At 41.2% G+C, this 11,291-nt stretch overlaps 1 protein-coding gene across 1 annotated transcript; it reads right to left on the reverse strand.

Moving 5' to 3' along the window:
* Positions 1-283: 283 nt before the first annotated feature.
* Tat (tyrosine aminotransferase) lies at positions 284-11,080 on the reverse strand. Its single transcript, XM_020176137.2, has 12 exons — positions 10,924-11,080; positions 10,107-10,353; positions 9,842-9,946; positions 7,895-7,962; positions 6,921-7,079; positions 6,578-6,716; positions 5,837-5,889; positions 4,031-4,183; positions 3,356-3,484; positions 2,975-3,058; positions 1,834-1,932; positions 284-1,312 (listed from the first exon to the last, which is right to left on the reverse strand). Exons 2-12 carry the CDS (start codon positions 10,339-10,341, stop codon positions 1,172-1,174), a joined length of 1,365 nt encoding a protein of 454 aa, XP_020031726.1. The 5' UTR covers positions 10,342-10,353; positions 10,924-11,080; the 3' UTR covers positions 284-1,171.
* Between the last annotated feature and the right edge of the window lie 211 nt (positions 11,081-11,291).

Raw genomic sequence — 11,291 nt, forward strand, 5'->3', positions numbered from 1 at the left:
GGACAGGTACCACAGGTTGGGGATCCAGACAGTTAAAGGTGTGAACACCAGAGATAATAACTTGTTACTTCTGAGTATACCTTGTTTATAAATAGGAAGCCAGAAGTTGAGCTCCCAAAAAAAATTTTAGAAATTGTGCTTTGTAAGTAACTGAAAAAATCAGTATATCTACAAAGAAATAAATGAGACCTAGTAGGTAATGCTGCAGTCAGACTACACAGTGTCTGGGAACAACAGGCATTACGAATGCTGCAGAGGAGAAAAAAAACGCATCACAAGTGCATGCATGATAAAGTTTATTTTAAAAAAAGAAAAACAATAATTTATGCTCTTGGCAAAATAAAAGATCTTGTAATATAAATGTTTCTTAGAAAACATATGAAAAGATAATATAACAAATATTAATAAATCAATATTAACACTACAGCAAAAGTGAAAATGATTCTATAACAATGACAAGTAAGGCTATTTCTACCCTTACATAGCAGTATTTCTGGAAGGTTCTCCAGTTCCTCCTTTCTCATAGAATGAGATGTGCTTTCATTTTACGAAAGCCTGATGCGTACAAATCTAAATTTAGGAAGTTGATCAATTAAAGGATATTTAGTTGCATCATAAAATAATTCTTTACAAAAAATCCATGAAATACTTTCTGCTAATGGTCCTTTAAATAGCAAATTTCTTAATATGTTTAGAATATAATTAATCAAATACACGTGTCACCAACTTCTTTCCAGTTACAGCTCTCTTGCAGAAAGTGAGGTATACCTGAAGTGAGGCAGTAAGAGAGTTCGGTCTTAGGCCTGACTGGTGAGAATGCTGCAATTTAGAGCATGAGGAAATGGGTGGCATCATGGGTTTTACAATCTTTTGTTTCTCCTATCCTATCTTCTGGTAAACTTTGTCTACCTGATACTCTCAGGAAAAAAGAGGCAGCTATATGGGAGGGGGACAGATCAATGAATGCGTAAGTCACTCCAGCAGGGCAAGGAGAACTGGGGGAGGTCAGAGTGTGGTGTGTGTGACTGGGGAAAAAGCAGGAACCATCCTGAGCTCTTAACATGGTGCATTCGAGGCCCCTCTCCTGGTAGGGGCAGCTGACTCCGAGGAGCAACAGAGCCCAGTCCAGCCCTCCTCAATGGGATGCATCTTCAGGAGAATGGGTGAGGACCTATTTGTCACACTCCTCCTGGCTCCCTTCAGCACAGTGATAGTGCTGCTCACAGAACTCCTGGATCCGGCTACAGGCCTCTAGCATCATCACCTCAGGAACAGTGATTACCACTCGGAAGAAATTTGGGTACTCGAAGCACTGCAAAAAATAAGAACCTATTATTTTCAGAGCAATTGAGTCTGATACTGGACCACCCTGAAATGGTCAGAGCCCTAGTCAGCAAGGAAAGGTGATGCCATTTCATAAGGGGTACCAGCTCATTCAGTTCTCTGAACGGTGTGCTGAGTCAATAACTGAATTAATTCGGGTTTTTTTTTGGGGGGGGCGTTATTTGTTTGTTTTGGTGGTACTGGGGCTTGAACTCAGGGCCTCAAGCTTGCTAGGTGGATACTTTACCACTTGAGCCACTCCTCCAGCCCTGAGCTAACTTGTGTTAAAAACAGACCATGGGAAGCTTGATCTCCTCACCTACAGTGTTTGTTTACAATTTTTTCTTCTGATTACAGAGGGCATAATGGTGGGGGAGAAGCAAATTTTAAACAGAAGGTATGAGACACAATAAGCCTATACTTTGTAAGGGGAGAAAGGCCAGGGGGCTCGGGGAGAGAACTAGGGGCTCTCAAAACTCTCAAGCATGTCCTGAGAGACCAAGCACTCACCGTTGCTGGAAGGCACTGGACAGATTGCTCAGCAACTAGCCGCTCTGTGAACTCTACATCATTCTCAAAGTCTGGGAAATGTTCCATCTCAATTCCAACCTACACCAATAGCAGAAGGGAGAGGCAAACTTATCAGATGGAGAGAAAACAAGCCAATATCCTATGCCAGAAATTAGGGATGGGATTACTTTAAAAGGTGTCTCGGAATTCTATTACTGATAACTAAGAATGCTAGCACTTCAGAACTCATGGACTCTTTCACAGAGAAGAGAGGATATAAAATTTTAGTTTATCAAAGAGTCCTTTCTAGATGCTGACTAAATGAAAGCTGGAAATAGAAGGTCAGTGTTCCTCAAAAGACGTACAATTAGCATTCAGGCTAGGTCATTCTTTATTGCATGGGACTATCCCACCCACTGCGGGATATGTAGCATTCCTGAAAACAAACAAAAGTCCCATATAGTAGTAAACACCTCTGTGGAACCAGAATGGCACCAATCATTTCAAAGAATGGAATGCTTCTTGCTTGTACCTCATAATGTCCCTGTATCTACGTGTAAAATAATTTGCTGTACTGAGGAATAAAGTCACTTTAAGAATCTGGTGAACACTAAGGTTAAATCATATCAGTGGGACAATTATGAACAATTCCTCAACTGACTGGCTCAGGAGCCTAGCTCATTTGAATGGCAAAGACAACCCTGCCCCCACCACCCACACAGTCCCATCAACCCACTTCCCTGTGTTTTATGACATGCATAGATCTAGTGCTCACTCACACACACACACACACACACACACACACACACACTGCACACACACACACACACACACACACACATGCTTACCATGAGACAAACCTGCCCCCACCACCCACACAGTCCCATCAACCCACTTCCCTGTGTTTTATGACATGCATAGATCTAGTGCTCACTCACACACACACACACACACACACACACACACACACTGCACACACACACACACACACACACACACATGCTTACCATGAGACAAACCTGCCCCCACCACCCACACAGTCCCATCAACCCACTTCCCTGTGTTTTATGACATGCATAGATCTAGTGCTCACTCACACACACACACACACACACACACACACACACACACACATGCTTACCATGAGATACATGGCCCCAGAAGGGCGGACTGGCTGGAGTCCTGGGATGGCAGCTAATGCCCCATAGCAGAGATCAGCATTGGACTACAAGATGAGACAGAAAGAAAAATCAAGGATCAAATTTTAAGTTTAAAAAAAGCCATGTCATTGAAAATAGCCCCTTCATTGAGGTTGGGATGCTAGTTTGATCTTCTGGCATAAAGAGTAAACAAGGAAAAAAACTTCATCACTCGATGTTCTTGGTGAGGTCAAGAGTGAATGACCAGAAATGAGAGAACTGTATGGGTGTGGACTGGTACCGATGCCATGTGGAAGCCACACATTGGAACAGTGCCCCCAAAATGAGAACTCCCCAAGTAAAATGTCATAGACTGCCCTTACCTTGAGGAAGCTTAGAGTATTGTGGTAGAATTCTTGAGGGGTACGACGCAGGATGCTTTTCAGAGCTCCCTGGACAATGGTACAGGGTCCCAAGATCCGCTGACTCAGCTTCACCAGCCCATCCCGGATCTAGAAGCCCACAGGAAACACGTCATTTAGGCTTTCTTGAGTACCTTGTTAGGGAGATTCTTGTTCTGACATTTCTTTCTATCAGGTTTTTAATCTCAGTGAGTGGTAGTACCTCGTGGCACTCTTAGATCAGACCAGACTAGTTCTACTACAAACCTGACTGTAGGCAAATAATTTCTCTGCACCTTGTTTTTCTGCACTGTAACATGGAAAGAATGCTAATACTGGCCTCAGAGGTTTGTTTTGCTGGCTCACAGGGTACATAAAACACTGGCATATGGTGAGCCTTAACTGTCATTACTATTATTATTTCTATTTTACAGTCCAAAAATTGGAAGTAGACGGAACCTCTTCACAGATCCAGATACATGAAAACTGAGTTTGGGAGAGGACTAGCCATCACCATCTTTATTCACTCTATTTCCAGGTACAATGAAGTACAAAGTCAAGAAGAAAGGAGTAAGAGAAACTGCCTCCTCGCTATTGCATATATGAAACAGATATATATACTAAATTACACATAGTATTTTACCATATCACTCTCACCTCATTGCCAAAAATATTTCTTCGGTCATGGATGAGGATCCAGCCCATCCTCCAGCCAGGAACCAGCCAGCGCTTGGCCAGTCCTCCACAAGCCAGGATGGGGACATTTGTGCTGAGGGTGGCCAGTGGTTCATATTTGCAATCTGAAAACACCTGGTGAGAAGAGATCTTGCTTACTTTCCTCTAGATCCTTTGCCTCCCACCCTTTGCCTTAAGTCTCCACTGGCAGGGCATCAGATTTATAGGTTCATTCCTGTACTGAAGCATAATTGGAATTCCAAGAGGCTTCAAAAGGGCCTATCCAAAGACATTTAATTTGGTATCTGGTCTAAAATGAGGAAAGTGATTCTAGCCCCACTGTGTATATAAACTTCATGCAGCTAACTGTATGGAATTAGTGATTGTAGGAGTTTTAGATTTTAAAATAAAATGTGGGGGCTGGTAGAGTGGCTCAAATGGTAGAGCACCTGCCTAGCTGGTGCAAACTTTTTCTTGTTCCCTTGTTATTACTGAATCTAACTGGGGCTAACTGGGGGTGATGAGAGATGCAGAAAGGACACAAGACAGATGACAGACAGGAAGTTGGGGCCAGGTGGGCTGGGCGGGAGGATGGAGACGCACAGCAGCCTCATTGCTTATTTCTCTTTACTGTTTTCTTTATTTACTCTGCTTCTTTTCTCTATCTTTATTCTTAAAGGCCTTACTCCTTTACAATTCTTTAAAACCTTGCTTCTAAAGTCCTTCTTTAAAACCTTGCTTCTTTTCTGTTCTTTAAAGTCTCTTTCCTTAGACTCGCTCTGTCCCATGTTCTCTCTTAGCTTTTCTTTAGCTTAGCTTTTCTATTCTAAAGACTATGTATAAATTTCTCCATGCAGACGTGCATTGTCTCTGTTTAGCTTCAGCAGTTCCCCTTCAGCAATCTTCCCTTCAGCAATTCTCCCTTCAGCCAAAAACCCCTCATCAAAAAGCCTCTCCCATCCAAAAGCCTCCCTTCACCCAAAAAGCTTCACATCCTCCTTCAGCAAGTCTTTTATACCCAGTGGTAAACAAGAAGGTGGAGCGACGTTTCTCAGGGAGGAGCATGACATTGTAACAGGAGAAACCTGTGTTCCTGATTCTAGACAACTTAGGAAAAGCAGCTGTGCTGCATCTCACTTTCTTGCTCTCTTCTGTAGCTGGGGCTGTGCCAAGTCTCAGCTTATTTGACTAAACATCTTAGGAAAAGCAGCTGCTCTGCCTCTTAGGTCCTCATAGGCTTCTCCTGTTCCATTCTCCACACCTAGCAAGTGTGAGGCCCTGAGTTCAAGTCCCAGTACCACCAAAAATAAAATAAAACATGGGTCTACAATCCTGTATCTAAAATTTTTTAAATTCACATTATCTAAAATTCATACGTTGCAGAATGCAGAATTGTTTGTATTTCAGAAAGCTAGGTAGCACAGAAGCCAGACATTCTGTAACTCTCCCAGAGTAGTCTAAGCACCAGTACCCCTAGTCGAGAATACTAACATTTCTACCACTTTCCCTATACTCTTAACAAACATACACTCATAAATTACATAAACAAAAACTATACATATCTTCATATCAAGTCAACTCAGGTTATGCAACCAAATTCCAAGACAGTTTAGATTTTCAAAGAAAAAGAAGAATTGTGGGTCTCTATACTTGCTAAGAGTACAAGGATATTGATTTGGTGTACTGGAATGATTAGGAGTTGCTTCTGAGGAGTTGCCAACTCTAAAGATCCCATGAGACAGTTTTGGATTGGGATTATAGTAGTGATCGATCCTGACCTCGACTTACCATGTCTCCATAAATCTCATCTGCTAAGATGGGGACACACTGCCTTGCAGCCACTGGAAAAAAAGAAAACACATGCTGGAATCTTTCGTTGCTATTTCTTTTTTTTTGACACAGTTTCACTATGTAATTCAAGCCAACTTCAAATCCTCCTGCCTCAACCTCCCACCATGCCCAGCTTGGAATCGTTTTTAATGTGAGTTGACTTATCATTTAATATTCACCTGGTCTTACTGTGCCTTGCATTTCATATTTGTGTGTTTGATCTTTAAGAACTATAAATTTTTCTGATAACTCTTCCAGACTTGAGAATCTAAGTTTGCAGTTTAATTAGCTAGGTATTTCAAACTCTCTCTTCCACATGATGGGAGGCAAAGTACAGGTTAAGTATCTATTATCCAAAGTGGTCAGGACCAGAGGTGTTTCAGATCTTGGAGTTCTTGTTTTATTTTGGAATTGGGAATATTTCTATAAATTTTCTAGTTAAATGTTCCTAATCTGAAAATCTCAAATGGATTTTGGATTTGGGGGTTAGAGATGCTCAACCTATATTTCTTCTTTTCCTCATTCTTGTAGGCAAGACCTGTCATTCCAAAGCCACACCATTGACTAGAGAAGCTAACGGAAGTCCTTCCTCCATCCCAGGTTTGGAACTTAGAGAAGGATTGTTTTGGTCACTCTGGGAGCCAGCTAAAGGACTCCATCCCCATCTCCTCCTCCATTCAGTGAGTCTGCTGGACTTACCTGCCAAAATCTTCTGAAGATGACTTTTCCTGAATACTGACCCACAGGGATTTGACGGATTGTTGACTATGAGACAAGCTGTCTTTTCATCAATCAAAGATTCCAGTTGTTTCAGATCGATTTCCCAAGACTTCTCTGGCTGGGATGGAAGAAGGGATGGAACTAACTAAAATGATTCAGAAAAATTTAGGGGGAATACTCAATCCAAGTACACAATATCAATAATGATATTTGTCTTAGGCCTCAACCACCCACTTCCAGACCTTTCTCAGTGAGGTAATGGTCATATATTTTTACAGAGTAGTAATTGAGCACTCAAGTATAACATTGGAAAGTTACTTACTAATAGATTGTAGAGTTTGACTTCAATTCCCATAGATTCAGCCAATGTCTTGTAGAGAGAAAAACCGGGTCTTGGAACAAGGATGTTTTGCCCTGGGTTGGCCAACACAGCTAAACAAAGTTCAATAGCCTGACTGCAACCACTTGTCAGAATGACATCCTGTGAAGAGAATAAAAGGTTAATAAACTGGGGCCTCCAACAATCTCAGGAGAAAAGAGCTTGTCATGTGGGTGTCTTAGGAGCAATAATGAACTTACTTTAACAAGCTCTAAGTAAATAGTAGGGAGTAAGGAGTGTGTAAGCCAAAACCAAAGGAAATTAATATGCGTATCCATGTCTATGTCTATATGTAAATGTTATTGAAAATATTGGAAAATAAAAGAAAGAAATGACTTTAAAAAGGACAAGTTGCTATGACTCAATATCATAAGAGACTTTGGACTGACCTTGGCCTTTTTTCACCTACTTATTTATTTACTTTTGGCCAAAGATTTGAAACCTAGTGTTTTTTCTGGAATACAAATATTAGGAAATGTCTACCCCATGCAGTAGACAATAAAAGGAAGGGCCAAACCTAAACTTGGCAATGCCACTAGTTCAATATGCCACAAGACCTCTTAACATTCTGTCTCAGTGCTTAAGGGTGAATGAAGAGACAAATAAAAACAGATCCTATTGGTAAATTTTTTTAATTAATTATTTGGTGTGAATGAATTTTTTTCAATGATCTTTTGCAGAAAAATCAAATCTAGGATGACCTCAGGGTTCTTTGAGCTTCTATGACAGACACTAAATGAGTTAATAGGAGATATCCTTATTCTGTATTGGCATTAAATATAATCACTGCTTAGGGAGCACAGCTGTATAAGAAACCCTCAAACTGTTTCCAGGAAATTACCTTCAGCTTCCTCCTCCCCCAAGACCGTTACTGCTTATGGAGCAGCTTAAGAGTTGGGACTTTGTACGAAGCTCACCTTAGCTTCCAGCGGTGCCTCAGGACAGTGGTAGTAAGAAGCAATCTCCTCCCGACTGGTTAGATAGCCTGAAGAAGAGTGGGAAGAGGAAGCTGGAGGATTTCCATGTTGTCCCAGAGGGTCAACATGGCCTTCTCCCTGCCTCCCACCCCTCCTTACAGCATAGGCTACTCAGTTTAACTCTCAGCCACTATGGATAAAGAGGACTATCTTTATATTTTATAATTTTATTGTAAGCACAAATATATGAACAATAACAAGAAGCAGCTCCCCAAACTGTAAAATCCTCTGTCCCGTTTTGATTACTATGTTTTATTCTCTGTAAAATAAAGTCTTCAAATTATTCAGAAATCCCTTTTAGGGTCTATTTTTTTTTAAAGTGGTCATCAATGCATTCAATATATGTGATGGATTTTAAGGTGTTTTTTTTTACAACACATAATATACTTAAATTTTTGTACAACTTTTTCTTTTAAATAATTTTCTTATACAGTATTTCCAATTTTGACTTACAAGCATGAAGTATTAACAGGTTTATTTCCGTTATAATATTTTGCAAATTTGCTGCCTAAATTGACAAGCTAGGAAGGCCAGAGGCAATATTTCATGTTTGCTAATTTAATAGACACAAATGGGTCTCTCAAAATTACATAATCTATACTTCCTTAATTATTAATGAGGAAGAACATATTTCTGGAGGTACAGTGTCATCTTATCTTCTTTAGTATACAACATTCAAATCCTCTGAACAAGTGTCAAACGAATACTCAATTTCAGACTTACATGTTGAATCACTGCCCTAATGCTTTGGATATTAAAGTCATTATAAACTATTTTATAACCTCGCTTTGGGTCTTGAATTTGATTTTTGTTATACAAAACTTTCTAATCTATAAGTAACCTAACCTAAAAACCATGTCCCTGATACCTCTCTGAAATGATTTTTAGCATGAGACTGGGTTTTTATTTGCATTAAGAATATGTTTCTGTCAGGCATGCTGATGCACAGCCTGTAATCCCAGCTACTCAGGAGGTGACAGTAGAGAAATCACAGTCTGAGGCTGGCCCAGACAAAAGTGTGTGACCCTATTTGGGAAAAAAAAAAGGAGTGGGGACATGGCTCAAGTGGTAGAACACTTGCCTAGCAAGTGTGAAGCCCTTAGTTCAGCCCCCACTACAAAATGTACACATATACTTGGGCGGAGGGGGGGATTGCAATACAGAAATAAAGTCAAGGAGTCACTTACTTTACCAAAATCCTTAGAGGACAAATTTTTAACAGGTAGGGTTAAATTTACACAGGATAATTCCCTTCTAGCAACAACATTTCCCTCAGTGCAACAGCCCATTCTTCATGGTGGTTTTGACCTCTTAAACACAACTGCGTTCAATGTGACCAGGACCACAGGAGAACGAGCCTTCAATGTATAGAGAAGGAGGATAAAGCAAAGGAGCTATTTGCATAGGGCAGTAAGTAAATTAATGTAGGACCTAGAGGACTCAATAAACAAGCAGTTCCAGCCACATGCAAGGCCTTTGTAGTAGAAATAATAATGATAGGGGACGAACACTGAGAAGTAACTGTGTTTGAAAGCCTGGAAGGGAAGTACCAGCATGCAAAGAAAGTCAGGAAAGAAGTTAAACTTTGATGACTTATGTTTAAGCATCCAGAGCGAGACTCCTTTCCTCAAATCCAAAAGGCTGCTTCAGCCTAACCTTTCCTTCAGAATTATATATCAGGAAAATTGCTAAAAATTAAGTCATATTAAAGGAACATTGAAAGTCAGACATAATGACACATGCCTATAATCCCAGCACTCTCAGGAAGCAGAGGCAGGAAGATCATGAGTTTGATACCAGCCTGGGCTACGTAGCAAGACTCTGTCTCAAAACAAACAACAACAACAACAAAGAGCACGAAAGATTTGGCGATCACCAAGAGCTTACCAGTGGATGGGGCATAGCCATTGTATTTTCCCGAGTCCAGGGCATCTTTCATTGCTTGGGTAACTTCAGGGTCTGTAGGCAGGTTTCCAAACACAGTGGGATCTCCTGTTCATGGGAGGGAAAGAGCAAAAGGAACCACCAAGATGTTAGGTCCCCTGTCCAGGGCTCAGATTCACCCTCTCTTCCCATGTTTTCAACCAGCCCGAGAAGATGGGAAGTAGGGGACAATGACAGTGCTGCCTCTCCCTCAAGTGTCCCCACTCACCAATTGACAGAGAAATCATGCTTTTGTTCGGATTAGGCTTCACCTCCATGCTATCCACAATGGCCCGGATGGGATTAAAAGTTTTGTTGGACATGTCAGAGGGCCTTACAGACCATCTGGCCTTCCTGCTTTTCATTTTTCCTGGCACCGAGCTTCTCCCGCCGATGTTGACATGAACATCCAGAACAGAGGCCAGATTGCCATTGCCATTCGTCTGAATCATGTAGGGGTCCATCACTAGCAAACCCTATGGGGAAAGAAGGAGGTCATTGTGAAGTCTAGGACAATGCACCATGGGGTGGGAGGCTACATGGACCTAAAGAGAGATGACTTTGTAGGATGTATCTTTCCTACTCTTTCTTATGAATAAGGAGAGTTTAAGACGTTTTGCTGAGATGGAAAATAAAGCAGGAATCCATTCTACGATATTAACAGAGAGAGTTAGGTTGAATACTTATTCACCGTACTGTTACATATAACTATCATCCCCGCAAAAGCTTAACAAGGCTCTAAGTAAAACGAGGGAAAGTAACACAAAGTCGTTCAACAACCAAGACACCGGTATTCTCCTCCTGTCCACACAGAGACCCCAAGAAAGGGTCTCCCTAATGCTTCAACACTCCATGTCTTGCCCTCCTAGGGAACCAAGATGAACCACTCCAGATGTTATAAATGTAGTGTTAATATTTCTCTCGTTAGAGTAAAGACTTATTCCATAGGCATCTCACAGCTCTGGGTGGAAAGAGAAGCCAACATAACAGAAAGAAAAACTTAAACTCCAATCACCAACACAGGATCAGCTGAGGCTTGGATTTACCTTTCACGGACAAGAAAAGCAGCCTCCAACCAGCCAAACCTGAAAGCTGAAAGCTCACCAGTTCTTCTCTAACAAGTTACCATGACAATGAACCCAAGCTCAAATCCTGACTCCTGAAATAGTCTCCACTAGTGGGCGTTAGGTCTGAAATTTTCTGCTATTGGCTGGGGTAAGAACTAAGTCCTTCCCTAGGCCTCTTTCCTCCCCTTTCCTTTCCACTGTACAGTCTCTCACCCCAACCCTACGCAGCCTTCTAAAAAGGACTTTCCTCTCTTTAAACATTTGGAATTCTCTGTGTTAACCCCTTCTAGCCACTTGGTAAGATGTTTGAGAATATGCTTGAAGGGAGTTATGACTACAGTTGATCA

This window comes from Castor canadensis, chromosome 15 (assembly GCF_047511655.1).
Source record: "Castor canadensis chromosome 15, mCasCan1.hap1v2, whole genome shotgun sequence".
In the NCBI taxonomy this organism is placed as follows: Eukaryota; Metazoa; Chordata; class Mammalia; order Rodentia; family Castoridae; genus Castor; species Castor canadensis.

What these genes read in the sequence shown, in the direction of transcription:
- Tat (XM_020176137.2), bottom strand. Translation starts at nt 10,341, where the DNA reads ATGGACCCCTACATGATTCAGACGAATGGCAATGGCAATCTGGCCTCT. An exon ending in CATGATTTCTCTGTCAATTG is followed by an intron (nt 9,947 to 10,106) that starts GTGAGTGGGGAC and finishes TCCCATGAACAG; the next exon opens with GAGATCCCACTGTGTTTGGA. An exon ending in TCTTCAGAAGATTTTGGCAG is followed by an intron (nt 5,890 to 6,577) that starts GTAAGTCCAGCA and finishes CTTTTTTTCCAG; the next exon opens with TGGCTGCAAGGCAGTGTGTC.